Source organism: Ricinus communis, chromosome 10, assembly GCF_019578655.1.
Source record: "Ricinus communis isolate WT05 ecotype wild-type chromosome 10, ASM1957865v1, whole genome shotgun sequence".
Classification (NCBI taxonomy): Eukaryota; Viridiplantae; Streptophyta; class Magnoliopsida; order Malpighiales; family Euphorbiaceae; genus Ricinus; species Ricinus communis.
Genome location: NC_063265.1, coordinates 5,868,499 through 5,882,406, shown reverse-complemented (window position 1 = coordinate 5,882,406; position 13,908 = coordinate 5,868,499). Strand labels below are relative to the sequence as shown.

At 31.0% G+C, this 13,908-nt stretch overlaps 2 protein-coding genes across 2 annotated transcripts; one reads left to right on the top strand and one right to left on the bottom strand.

Moving 5' to 3' along the window:
* The first annotated feature begins 709 nt into the window (after positions 1 to 709).
* On the top strand, positions 710 to 5,677 carry LOC8267521 (putative serine/threonine-protein kinase). The gene is made up of 8 exons (XM_048369924.1): positions 710 to 1,224; positions 1,526 to 1,654; positions 2,469 to 2,581; positions 2,884 to 3,094; positions 3,568 to 3,805; positions 4,193 to 4,343; positions 4,464 to 4,822; positions 5,374 to 5,677. The coding sequence occupies exons 2-8, from the start codon at positions 1,582 to 1,584 to the stop codon at positions 5,426 to 5,428; spliced, it is 1,200 nt and encodes a 399-aa protein (XP_048225881.1). The 5' UTR covers positions 710 to 1,224; positions 1,526 to 1,581; the 3' UTR covers positions 5,429 to 5,677.
* Positions 5,678 to 5,961: 284 nt separating this feature from the next.
* On the bottom strand, positions 5,962 to 8,343 carry LOC8267522 (clathrin light chain 2). Its single transcript, XM_002528067.4, has 3 exons — positions 7,819 to 8,343; positions 7,532 to 7,685; positions 5,962 to 6,542 (listed from the first exon to the last, which is right to left on the bottom strand). Exons 1-3 carry the CDS (start codon positions 8,139 to 8,141, stop codon positions 6,171 to 6,173), a joined length of 849 nt encoding a protein of 282 aa, XP_002528113.1. The 5' UTR covers positions 8,142 to 8,343; the 3' UTR covers positions 5,962 to 6,170.
* Between the last annotated feature and the right edge of the window lie 5,565 nt (positions 8,344 to 13,908).

The following is a 13,908-nucleotide window of genomic DNA, read 5'->3' as shown; positions in this document are numbered from 1 at the left end:
TTTCCATCTAATTTTGATAGGGTATGTCTCTTTTGATCTATTAAAAAATATAGACCATATTCCTTTTTAATTATTAATTTAATTTTAAAATTTTAGATTAATTTATAAATCCTTGTTTGAATTCCAATATAAATTTTTTCTTATTTGAATTTCAAAATTCATAAATGAGTTGAAAAATGCATTAAATGGCTTATCAAGTTGCTAAAAATATATAATAAGAGAAAGTTAAAATTAATAACCTCGATTAAAAACTAAAATTCTCAATTTTAAATATTAACCTTTTAAAATTGAACGGCAAAAATAATTAAATCGAAATTCAATTATAATAATAGAAGAAATGGCTCTTCTAGAAAATTTGTCAAGTCCCAGCTAGTGGGCGATCAATGGCTGAATGCCACGCTCTACTTCATGAGATATTATAATTTTAATTAATTAATTAATGTTTGAGATGTGATGGTTAGCTGACCAAAGGCGGGGATCGCGGCCGCCGCTCCATCTATACAAACCCCATCGCCCAATGCTATGATTGTACAAACAAGAACAGGGAACACAAGATATGAAATCTCTTTCTCTTACATTATTATTTCCAAAATTCTACTATCGATTCCATCCACACATGGCTGAACAAATAATTATTTGAACATTATATATTCAAATAAAAAGACCATAAGAGCTGTGTCGGACATGCTTTTAACTAGTCAGACTGATTCTGAAAATTAAATAAAAACAAAATTAGATGATATTTGTTGTTTTTCTTTGTTTTTTTTGGTTCAAAGTTCATTCAGGAGGAAGATGTCTTTCAGTGAAATGAGTCCAGTCAATTAAAGATTGCAGGGCAGTAAGAAAAATTTGACCACTTCCATGATACTAAACCTGCTACCTTCCAACTTTCATCAATGTGAAAAAGGTTGCATCTGTCTTTCTTTTTATGTTTCATAAAAAATTAATGATTGTCACTTTCACTTCTCTTTCGCCACTTCTTTTTTCTGTTTGTTTTTTCTTTTTCGTACTAACTCATCTCATCTTCTTATAAGGGCAATCTTTTTTTTCTTTTCCTTTCTCTTTTTCTTTCCCTTCTTTTTCTGTATATAATAAGCATCAACTACCCATTTACCCTTCCTATTTTCCTACTCCTCCTCCAATTTAATTCTGGTTCTTGTTCTCTTTCAAACAACAAATTTCACCATTTTAATCAGCAGCATTCCAGAACCGTTCCTTTCTCAGGTTAGTAGATTTTTCTTTCTTATTCTTCCATGTTCTTTTTTCATGCAACTGCTTCTTGGGCTGTGCTTGATGTTGCAGTTATTCTCTCATGTTCCCTTACGAGTTCAGTTCTTTACTATTTTGTCTTATCTGTTATTTGAGTCGTGTCATAATTCTTTTTCTATTTAGTATTTTCTTGGGTTTCGAGTTCGCTTTTTATTTCAATTATTTGATTTCGTAAAAGACAAAAAAATAGTTTGTTATGTTAGTTTAAGTGTTTTTAAACTTCCTTATTTTTTTATATAATTATTGGATAATTCAGGGAGATGTGGTTTAAGGGTTTTGCTGTGTAGATCAGAGAATTCAAATAGGACCGCAATGACCTTTAGCTGCTTTAATTTATTAAATTCTTGTAAAAGGAAGAATCGTCATAGCCAGCAACAGACAGAAGGTAAGAAAATCCATTGTGTTTCAATTTTGTTGAGGATTTGATGTTTTGAGGTCAAATTGATTTACAAAATGTGGATAGCAATGGTATCTAAATTTGATGACAGTACATAGTTGCCTCTGAATTATACTTGCTAGCTCTTATCAACCTTTAAACACAATCCTCCATTAAAATGAGAAACAATTAAATGTATGGTATGATTGCACAATGCACGATCTAGCAATGGTAAAGATCTTGTCCTCGCTGACATGAGTTCCTAAGTTGGCTTCTCATGAAATTATAAGAACCTGAGAGCTACATGCAATTGGTATTACTGGAAGTTGTCCGCAGAGGTCTCCTCTATCAGGGCTCAAGAACATCTTTTGTCATTATATATAGAGATGGGATCGCCTCTTGGCTTAGAATCACAGTTGAGTGTTCATTGCTTTCAGAACTTGAAATAAGACATGCTCTCCAGCTGACAAGCTGTCTGTTGAGCCCCCTGCTTTGGACCATCTGGTTCAACTTTCTAATCCTGAGGTTCAAACCTTGGCTGGAGTTCCAAATTCGTTGATTGGCATCTTATAATACAGATATGCAATTGTGCCAAGATGTCTTTTATGAAAGCCACATAAATTAAAAGTCATATGCAAATGTTAAGTTTTGACTCCTCCAGATTGTTTTTTTCCTGCTGCATCCATATACTTCTCAGTTATGCCTATGCCTTTGGGCTTTGAATGTCGGCAGTTACCGTGTAATATGATATTGAATCTGTCCTGTTGAGGTAATTACCTCACCAGGATCTTAATGCCTGTGCTTTTCATTTGTGCATGACTAGAGATTGTGACCAACAATGTGAGGGTCTTCTCTTATAATTCATTAAGATCAGCAACAAAGGATTTTCACCCATCAAACAGAATCGGGGGAGGCGGTTTTGGAGTTGTCTATAGGGTGAGCCAACTGTCTTTTGTTTGCTTTAATTGCAATTTATGGTCTTTGCAGCATCCTCTGTGGTGAAGGGGAAGAGGGAAAGATAGCCATAACATATTTATCGTCATGATGTTTGTAGTTGCATTTATTTCACTGTTTGTTATATTGGCAAAAACAGATGTTCACTGTATTATTCTAGCTGTGTTAGCATCAACTGTTCCAGGGAGAGGGGGAACATGTTAGTTGATTTCTCCAGGCATGCAAGTGTGCATAGGCTCTTTTTTCCTGTTACTGCCTAAGCAGCTTTGCATTCATAATTGCAGGGAGTTTTGAGAGATGGTACTCAAGTGGCCATCAAGTCTCTTTCTGCAGAATCAAAGCAGGGTAAACATGAGTTCATGACAGAGATTTCATTGATATCAAATATACGACACCCGAATCTTGTTGAGCTCATTGGCTGCTGTGTTGAGGACAGTAAACGAGTACTGGTATATGAATACATGGAGAACAACAGCCTAGCTACTTCTTTGCTAGGTACCAAATTAAAGTGTCATGCCTACTAATTATTAACTATCATTAGACTATTTCTTTGTTTGTCTTCTTGTTTTTCCAAGAGAGGGTGTGCATTGTTCAAATTTATCTAGCATATCAGGGCTAGTCGTAAAATTTAAGTCAAAATATTACATCTCTTAGACATTCTTATCTTAATATCTCTGATCACATAAAGATGTATTGCTTTTTGTTGAATTTTCATGAACTCCCAAAAGTTATTTTATTTATAATACATATTGGTGAAATGCATACTTGATTATTTAGTCACTTTGAGTATTGACATATATTCGCCTGAAGTACTAAAAACATATTAATGAAGTTTTCACCTTTGCCATGTTATAAACCTACAATGAAAGTTATTTTTAGGGGCAGAACTGCATGCTGCATCTCTCTCTCTCGTGCATGTATATGTGTTGGTTCTCAAGTATGCTAATGTCTAGGAATAAATGTGGCAGGTTCAAAAGGTAAACATATTGCCATGGACTGGTCTAACAGAGCTGCCATTTGTCTTGGCACTGCTACTGGTCTTACATTTCTACACGAGGAAGTTGAACCGCCTATTGTGCACAGAGATATCAAGGCTAGTAACATACTTCTTGATGGAAACTTACAACCAAAAATAGGGGATTTTGGGTTGGCAAAACTTTTTCCAGACAATGTCACTCATGTTACTACTCGAGTTGCAGGAACAGTGTAAGCATCAATTTCAGCATTTTATTTATTTTACCAAGTGTTTTGTTTTTATCATCTTCAAATTGGTAAGAAATATTTATAAGGATATGTTCTTGAAGATCTTGGGCTTGTCAATTATCCTCTAGACCTCCTTTTTATTTAGGGCTCTTGAATTATCTGTCACTTCTTATTCTACTGTATTCAGAGGGAAGACAGTAAGGAATGCAATTAACAGCATGTGTGTGCTCTGTCAAACACTTTTGTTTTTGTGCAAACATGGAGTCTGGCTTGTGATGTTATTCCTTGCTGCATAATCATATGATTGATGCTGTCCTAATTTGTTAGCTCCCTTCTATCTATTATACTATGTCCTGGCCTATCACTGATTACTACTTTATATTTCTACAGAGGATATCTGGCTCCAGAGTATGCCCTACTAGGACAGCTTACAAAAAAGGCTGATGTATATAGTTTTGGTGTGCTCATACTTGAAATAATTAGTGGGAGAAGTAGCAATAAGGCAGCATTTGGAGAGGATTTGTTGGTTCTGGTTGAATGGGTATCTTTTCAAACCTAGTTCTTCAATTTAGTCTGTTTCTTTAAAAATTATTTGGAATGTTCATTTTACAATATTCCAGAGCAGGAATATGCGCTGACTAGGATTTGAATGCGGTTGCAGACATGGAAACTGAAGAAGGAAGAAAGGCTTCTGGATCTCGTTGATCCGGAATTGACGGAGTATCCAGAGGATGAAGTAATGCGCTTCATTAAGATTGCACTATTTTGTACCCAAGCAGCTGCACAACAAAGACCCACCATGAAGCAAGTAGTGGAGATGCTTTCCAGAAATGTCAATCTAAACGAGAAGGCGCTGACAGAACCAGGGGTGTACAGGACTAGAACCACTCAGCATTTGGGTAGTTGTAGTTCAGATGAGATATCATCTTCACATAAGAAAAGGGGCAAGCAATCAGTAGATCTCCTTGAAAGCTCTAATCAATTAGATTGTTCTCACAGCGTGGCACAAATGCTTCCCAGGTGATTGGCTGACCAGTCTTTTATACAAAACGTTGTTCTTTCTATGTAGTCTTGAGAATGATTAGAATGTAGGAAAAGCCTGTAAACTCTTAGCTTGTTAATTCTTAGCCACCAATCTTTCTCAACCATGTTGTTGGGGTAAAATTAGATTCCTGTTGGGAGAATGGGTGAGGTTCAATGGAGATAATGGTACAAGTATCTGTGCCACATGTAGATGTAACTAATTGGTAAAATCTTTGCACCAGAGAAACAATAATTGGTTAAATCTTTCTTCTAATTTAGTATTTATTATTACATTGGACGAGTAAGCCAGTGTTTGCCTTATAAGTGCAAAGGGGTGGAAGGTTCAAGTTTTGGCAGCCTCTTCTCTTTTACAGATTTCTGAAGCAGCAAATGAGATATAATAATTGTTATGTAATGTCAAAATTTGTGCACTAGTTGCCTTTTTCTGCCGTCCTCTCTCTTTCTCTCTCTATCTCTCTCTCTGGTTTGATTCCTTTATGTTGGTTATATTAGATGCATTATTTCTTCTTTTTTCCCCCTTGAGGCAGGCACATGCTATGTATTGATGGGTCGGTTTGGGCGTTTCCTCCTTTATATGAATGAATGTCAATATCTGAATGCTGTCAAATCCTTGTTGCATTATGGCAATATCGCACATCAGGACTTTACTCTTCCCTGTATTCTATTTACTGCACCGGATTAGCTACTCACTGTCTTGATTTCAACAGCCAGAGCTGTTATTTGTTACCACTAACACATAAAGGAGGCTAAGATCAGATTGTTGATAGCTTTTAACTATAGAAAATACAATATGCTAATAGTGTAAAATTAACTATTCATACTGTAAACTTAAATTTACATAAAGCTAACCATTATATATATCAACTAATATTTTATTATTAGTTATTTGAGTTGTACAAGATATTTAATGGTACATTATATTCTTAAAAGAGTTCTTATTAATCATTTAACAAATTAAGAGTACTATTTATCAAATAATTAATATGTCTAAGCTAATTCAACTTTTCTCATCTTAATTCCTGTATACTGTACTGCCCTTTTAAATATGTATTCTTTTAATACCGGATATGAACCTCATAGAGAAACATAAAGCCACACCATTCAAGAAAGAAAAATTTAGAAAGAAAAAGCAAATTCAACATGATAAACCACACAAACAGATTAAGAAAACCGGTAAAAACTCTGAAGAACCTTTCTACGCCTGACATACAAATGCCCATTCATTGCAGATATAGTAGAGTTCAATGTTATACTAGTCACTTGAAAATCACAAGTACTTAACTTTCACATACATACTCAACATGTAGGCGTAGCAGCTCAGGTCTTAAGTAACTATTACCGTCTCAGGAGTTGCTGAAGTTGTAGGTGCAGTCTTAGTGGATGCATGATTAGCAGCAGAAGGTGCAACCTTACCACCTTTTTTGGGTTCTGCAGATGGTGATGGTTTGGGCTTCATATGGAGTGGGGGATTATGTTTAAGCTTGAGGAGTAGCTGGCGCATTCTTGAGAGATCAGTTGGTTTTCCAGGCTTGGGTCCCTGGATCACGACAATGGAGGGCTTCTTCTTTTCTTGATCCTGCTGCTTCTTTCCTCTTTTCTCTATGGCTGGCACTTCCTGTGGAATGAGCTCTGCAATTGCTTTCCAGTAATTCTTCTCAGCTTCAGCATGGAACATTTCCCGGTTTGCCAAAAATAGCTGACATATGTAATTTCATATTTTAAAAAAGAAACGGATAATACTACGAGCTTCCCCAGCCAAATAAACCATTAAAAACTCAGAATCAAAATCTGACAGGCTTAATTCACAACACCCATTGCAATATAATTGTCATCTGTTTCTTTTTTCTTGGTTTTGTTTTTTTATTTCATTTTTCCTTCCTTTTCCTCATTAGGTCCAGCTCCGGTTTCAGCTTCAACTCATTCTTTATTTCATCAGTTTAATGACAACTTCTATCATTTATATGACCATAATTTCCAAGTTCCCTTTAATTATCCTTGCTATCACCCCATATCTGTCTATCAAAATTCCAATAAAATCAGAAATTCATAAATCTATAGGCAAGTCCTCATCTTTATATTCAATTTTTAAATAATTTTGAAAAATATTCATCTATACTAGAAGGACTATCCCTATCTATACATTCAATTGGACGGTTAATATATATATATATATATATATATAAGTTTTTTCTGAAAAGTTGAATGTCTACATACCAAAATCAGGGCGTTTGCAAATCACATTGGTGCCGTTTCAATTCACAATTTATGGATTGAGAATTAATCAATCAAATCTAATTAACTCATTAAATTAGAACGTTATTGGAATGGACAATTTGGAATACACTATATAATCAAAATTTTCCAAACTCGGACACGAATAAAAAAAGATTTCCCACCAACTTCAGCTTTTGAAAAAAAAATGTTGTTGAACATATTGTTTGTACTCCTATCCAACTGAAACTGCTTCATAAAACTTAAGGAAACAAAAAATTTGTAACAAAAAAAAAAAAATCAGCAGCAACCAAAAATCCAAAAAAAATGGCAAGTGGACAACCCATATATTCTGCAAGACATTTCAGTTAAGATCTTAACTTGCAATCACAGGAATTCTAATTAAGCAGACCTAAAATTTGCATCGGTAGTGAATAAAGCACACAGACAAGACATATACACGCACACACTCACCTTCTCCTTCTCCCCATTAGAAGCTTTTTTATTCTCAATAGTCAAGTGTCGCTTCCTATAAAACTCCGTTTTAAAGTCATCTGCCTCCTGGATTATCTTGTGTAGCATCTGGTTCTCCTTCTTCTCTTTCTCTTTCAACCTAATCGCGTTCTGCCTGCACTTTCATTATCATCCCACAAGTTTCACGCTATCATTTCATCGTCAATCAAAACGTCAGATCCAAAAATCAAACAGCTACACAACATAACGCGATCATGGATCATCATTTCTAACAGTACGTATCTCACCTACGCCACTCTCTCAATGCAAAACCTTCCTCTTCCTCTGCCTGCATTCCATCTGGAAGTGGCAACATCGGGCCGTTAGAACCTCCCTGTCCGTTTTGCTCTGACGAGAATCCTCCACCACTGACCGAGAAAACTGACGGCGGACTCTCGCTAACTGGCACCGATGAGAACACGTCATCAGCACCGCCACCGGTGCTATAAGATGAAAACATCGGAGGCGAGTCACCAGCAGATTGGCTGAAGGACGAGTAGAATCGCTGCGAGGGAAAGCGATGATCATAGCCATCGATTACGTATCCGTGGTCGTCACCAAAGGATGACATGATTATTGGTTTTTCGGTTGCTGTTCCTTTCAGAATCTATCACAGGTCGAATTCGCTGTACTGTTAACCGAATAAAATAAAACGCCTGTAGGCATACGTTTTCCTCGAAGCTTGTTGGATTCTCGGTGGTTTTATAAGCGAACAGAAGAGTGAGTTGTGTCATGTCACAGTTGGTGATTTTTAACTTCCTGCGAGGCAAAAGTAGCAGACAGCAGCAGACCGACCTTTTCGTTTGTTTTTTTTAACTTTGAGTGTCCCCACCGCCACCTGGAATGTTCATCAATCGCGCGTGCCCAGGTTTTTCTCACAAATTACAGTTCTTTTAAGGCTGTGTTTGGTGAGGATGATTAATAAAAAGAAGATGGATGAAGATAAAAGTAATGGAGAAAGATGGGAAGGATGGATTATATTAGTTTTTTTTTTTTTTTTTTTGAGTAACGAGTGAAGGACAGAATGTTATGAGACTAAAATAATAATATAACTATTTGTCAATGGTTCCATCCAACTTTCTAATTTGGAAAGATTATTATTTTTGAGATGCGGTTTCACCATTTGATAATTTTCAGCATGTAATTATAAATTATGATAAAAAATAATATTTCACCACTAAAAAGTCTCGATTTGCAAGAATTCAGTCACCTTTATGTTTGATAACATGAGTTTAGAGTTTAAAGAAAAAATTATTTCAATATTTGACAGTTAAATCACGATTTAAAAAGTTTAATGTCTGATAATATCAATTTTAACGGTCAAATAATGATATTTTGAGTTGTTAAGCTCTAAATTCATATTATCAAACACAATAAATATAATAATAATGGTTGATCGGAGTGAAAATGAATAAATTTTTTCTGATTTAGAAATGGCAATGTGGCAGAAAGGGGCAGGTTTAGGCCGGTTATCGGGTGAGAATTTTTTTTTAAAGCGGGAATGGATTGGGTTAAAGTAATAATTATTATAGTTATTTTATAAATTTTATGCTAAAAATATATTTTTATTAATTTCTAAATATATTTTAATATTTTAACTATTATTAATTATAATTGAAGGAATAAAGTCTAGATTTAAGAATTATTTAGATTGAAAATTTATATATTTAATCTAAATTCATAGATTTAAAATCTATGAATTTAAAAAATTTCATCTTTTGAATTAAACATAAAAATAATGGAGTTTTGTTTGAAGTTAAGGATAATCATATAAGATAAATTTATTTGAGACAATATTGAAATAAAAAGTATTATAATAATTTATCATTCTTTAAAATGGTAGACTTTAGACTTTTCTACCTCTTAGGTGGAAAATTATAAAATAAAAAATGAGGAATTTTAGAGAATAAGATATTTCTTAAGATTTAAGAATCTAGACCACTTTTTTATTTGTCAAACGATACAAGTTAAATTCATAAATCTAAAATCAATCAATCCAAACAACTCTTCAATCAATATTTAATATATTTTTTAATTTATTTTTATTTTATAAATAAAAAGAAAAATATATATAAAGATTATTCAAATATAATTCGTGGCGGTACGGGACGGGATGAATTAGAAATTCAGATGGCATATGGTCATCAAAACAACACAGCTTCTTCACACTTTATGAGTACCAACTTCACACTCTATTCTTATTTGCATTTACAATTTCTCTCACTACAATTGGGAGGTTTCTCTTTTTAAGAAGCACACAAACCTCTAGAAATAGCGGAACACATTTTGATCCAATTCGGTTATTTATAAATCACTAGTATTATACCAAATTTTGATTTTCTTAAAATTTAAAGTATTAATACCGTATCAAATATAAATAGCACCATATTGTATTAAACCAATTTTTTTGGTTCAATATAATTCGGTTCAATACTATTTTTCGGTTCTAACGTTTAGAGAAAATGTAACTTTTAAATATTACATTTAATTAAGAGTTTAAATGTGAGAAAATAAGCCTATGAATTGAAATTTGAGACATGCAACTCGTTGTTGTAGTAAATGGTATTAGTGAAAAAGAAATTAAGTCGTAGATAGTATTAATGAAAAAGAAATTAAAGTTTAAGTATATAATCAGTAATATAATATACACTATATAACAAATATTATATATACATCATATATTTTTTATAGAATACAAAATATATTGTAATATAGTTAATATTTTATAGGTATTATTTATATAATATATATAATTATTAATAAATATATTTAAAAAATTTGGTTCTACGGTTTGATCCGGATTAGTACAAAAAGGCTCGGTTCTAGTACTTTTATGGTATGATTATTACTAAAAAAACAGTACCATACCGTAATAGTAAAATATTTTTGGATCAGTTTAGTTCGGCTATAAAAACTTTCGGTTCGGTTATGATACCTTTCGATACGGTTACTCCGTTCGGTAGGGAATCATCGAGATCCATGCTCAGCCCTATTCTCTAGACATACACCTCATATAAGATTATGCACTTACCTCCACATATTATATTCTTATATCTTTTGCCTATACTGATTAGTCCCTTATTATAGACATACATTTATTTATTGTATTCAAGAATTAGGGTGCAAAAGAACCAAGCTAAGCCAACCTTTTTAATGTATAGGTTCGGCTCACATATATTGACTCAGCTCGAGCTTAATTTTTTTCTTTTAGAGTTCACCTCTTGATTAGCTCGATATATTATATAAATAAATTAGCTTGACTTGTAAATTAACTCCATATTCTATATAAACAAGCTAAACTCGAGTTGGCTTCGTATTTAAGCTCGAACTTAAGTTCGGAATAAAGCTATTAAGTAAGTTTGAGCTTATCAGAAATGCAATTGTAATTTTTATAATTTAATATAAATTATACATAAAATAAAATATGTATTTAAATTTCAAGATCTAAATAATTAGGTCAAATTTTCTTATACAAAAATGTATTTAAATTTCAAGATCTAAATAATTAGGTCAAATTTTCTTATACAAAAATTGAATTCAACTTGTGAGCTTGTAAATAAGCTAGTTAGCGAGGTTATTAACGAGCCAGCTCGCAAGCTTAAATGAGTTGAACACTACTAAGCTGGAGCTCGGCAATGAAGCTTGAGCTCGACTCGTTTATCTTAATAAATGAATTTGAATGAACTTTTATCAAACTGAGCTTCGAATAGTTTGCGAGCGGTTCGTCTCATTTGCAATCCTATTCAGAGCACTTATATATTTCAAAATGGACTTAATTGTCTAAAACGAATATGCATTTTCACATTTTTTTTTTCGTAATCTAGCCCCATAGTATAGAGCTTATTGAATTGCTAATGTATATAATTTTTGATATTATGGAGATTTGTGATTTAAAATTGCCAATATATCAAATTTTGACTAAGTACCAATAATGATAATAATATTAATAATCAGTTAGCAATTTAGTTACTGACTTATCAAACTCTCTCCCAATGTTTATTTTATTTTCTTTCTTCTTCTTCTCTATTATCAAAATTCCATCAACCAATTTTCAAACTCTTAGCTCTTAGAAACCATTACATTCACCTAAAACTCAAAAACTGATATAGATTAAACACGAAAACAATAGCATCAGAGCAAAAGTAAAATCTCAAACAATTGAATATAGAAGTTGCAAAAACAAAGATTCATTGAAACTCCAATCTCAAATAGTTTGGCTTTGGCCATATAAAAATTCAAAACTTAAGATACCTTTCGAATTTTACCATTGTTGACGTCTCCTTGTGATGATATGGAGGAGGTCGATTAAGCAAGAATGACTAGGAAAAACCATAACAAAGCCATTACTTACTCTTCTGCTCGTCATCATGCCAGTTGCAATGCTCATATAATAATAATATAAATATATATATATATATATATATATATATATATATATATATATACACTTTTGGAATCTAATTTTTTTGATAAAAATAAAAATAATAACTTTAAGAAATAAATTATACTTTTAATACTATATTCAATAATAAATTAATTTTTTAATTATATAATAAAATTTTAATCTTAAAAATATTAATATCAATTATATTGATAGTACTGATTTATAAAATACTAAAATTAATTAGTAAATATTTTTAAAATGACTTTAAAATTTAAAAAAATTTAAGAAAGATATCTAAAAATAGTTAATTTATTTATATTTTTAAAATATTATAAATTAATATTAAAATATTTATTAGATTGTATCTATCTATTTGATTTTATAATCGAAATAATAATAACGATCATGCAACGCATAAATAAATAACTAGTAATTAATAAGGCCTGAATCGATACTTATGTTAAATGGAAATAAAAATAGAAAACGCAACTGATGCGATATAACATTAGGAATATAAATTTTTTTAAGAAAAGGTAAACATGGAAAAACATTATTATAAAATGTATAATTTTATATTATAGACATATTAAGTATAGCATAAATGTTAACTTTAACAAATTTTTATTAATAATGTGACATAAGTGATAAATCATTTATTATATGTGAGAATATTTTGGTATAATTATATCGGTTAATTTTATATTAAATTTTATTTATGTCTTATATTTTTTTTTGTTTTATTATAGTCATTTTAACTTTAAGTTGGATATCATATTAGTCACTTATCTAAAGTTTAGTGGTTTAATTCGTTAGAATAATGACATATTTAAAGCATCTAATGTTAGACTATGCGTGTTTTAAAGAATTTGATAAATCACTATTCTAGTCATCAAACCATTTTACCAAATCTGTTAATTTAATTCAACCAACTCACATTTAAATCTTAGAAATCCGCTAGGTTTTGGTAATAAATCTTGGCTATTGTTTTCTTTTCTTCTTTTTCTTCTCATCTTCTATTTTTTTTCATTTATTGTTACAATAACTTTTTCATTTTTCAGCTTAATTAATCCATATTAATTACCTTTTTATATTTATTTTCATCAAGATATTTCCAAGTAAATAATAATAATAATAATAATAATAATAATAATAATAATAATAATAATAATAATAATAAGAAAGAAAGAAAGTAAAAAAAAAAAGAAGAAAAGAGTGCCAACCACCAAATTAATAATATTTTTACATTTGTTTATATTTAAATTATTATTTTATTTTTATTTTTTACATGTTGACATATCTATTTAAGGATGTGCGATCAATTTCTATTTGTTGCGAGAACTTCAATATCAAATGAGTGTCTAACTACCAAATTAGTTAAATCTGAATACTAATTATAAAATAACAAATATGTATAACTTACAGTGTATGAGTGTATTTTCTCCTAATTGTCTATGATGACAATTCATTGACATCAATTTTTAAGAATTGAGATTCAATTCTTCGCTTCAAAATTTCAGAATTAAGGATTTTATTTTATAGCAATCAAGATTTTATAGTGTAGATTTAAGAGATTTAGATATTTTTTTCTAATAAATAAACCACTAGATTTTAGAGAAGTGATCAATTTATTACATAACTTAAAGTTAAATGACTGTAATGAAAAAAAGTAATATGATCAAAATAAAATTTTATATTATAAACATATTAAGTATAGTATAAATGTTAACTTAAAAAAATATTTATTAATAATGTGACATAAGTGATAAATCATATATTATAAGTGAGAATATCTTTGATAAATATAAGAATATACGAGTTATCGTTTATTATAAACTAAAACAAATAAAAAAATTTAGTCTTATATAAATTAGCCATTTATTCACGCAATGCATGAATATTGTTATTATTTTTAATTATAAATAATATAAATTAAGTTTATAAATAAAAGTTTAAC

What these genes read in the sequence shown, in the direction of transcription:
- LOC8267521 (XM_048369924.1), top strand. Translation starts at nt 1,582, where the DNA reads ATGACCTTTAGCTGCTTTAATTTATTAAATTCTTGTAAAAGGAAGAAT. An exon ending in CCTAGCTACTTCTTTGCTAG is followed by an intron (nt 3,095 to 3,567) that starts GTACCAAATTAA and finishes TAAATGTGGCAG; the next exon opens with GTTCAAAAGGTAAACATATT. An exon ending in GTGGCACAAATGCTTCCCAG is followed by an intron (nt 4,823 to 5,373) that starts GTGATTGGCTGA and finishes CCCTTGAGGCAG; the next exon opens with GCACATGCTATGTATTGATG.
- LOC8267522 (XM_002528067.4), bottom strand. Translation starts at nt 8,141, where the DNA reads ATGTCATCCTTTGGTGACGACCACGGATACGTAATCGATGGCTATGAT. An exon ending in GCATTGAGAGAGTGGCGTAG is followed by an intron (nt 7,686 to 7,818) that starts GTGAGATACGTA and finishes ATGAAAGTGCAG; the next exon opens with GCAGAACGCGATTAGGTTGA. An exon ending in CTAATGGGGAGAAGGAGAAG is followed by an intron (nt 6,543 to 7,531) that starts GTGAGTGTGTGC and finishes TACATATGTCAG; the next exon opens with CTATTTTTGGCAAACCGGGA.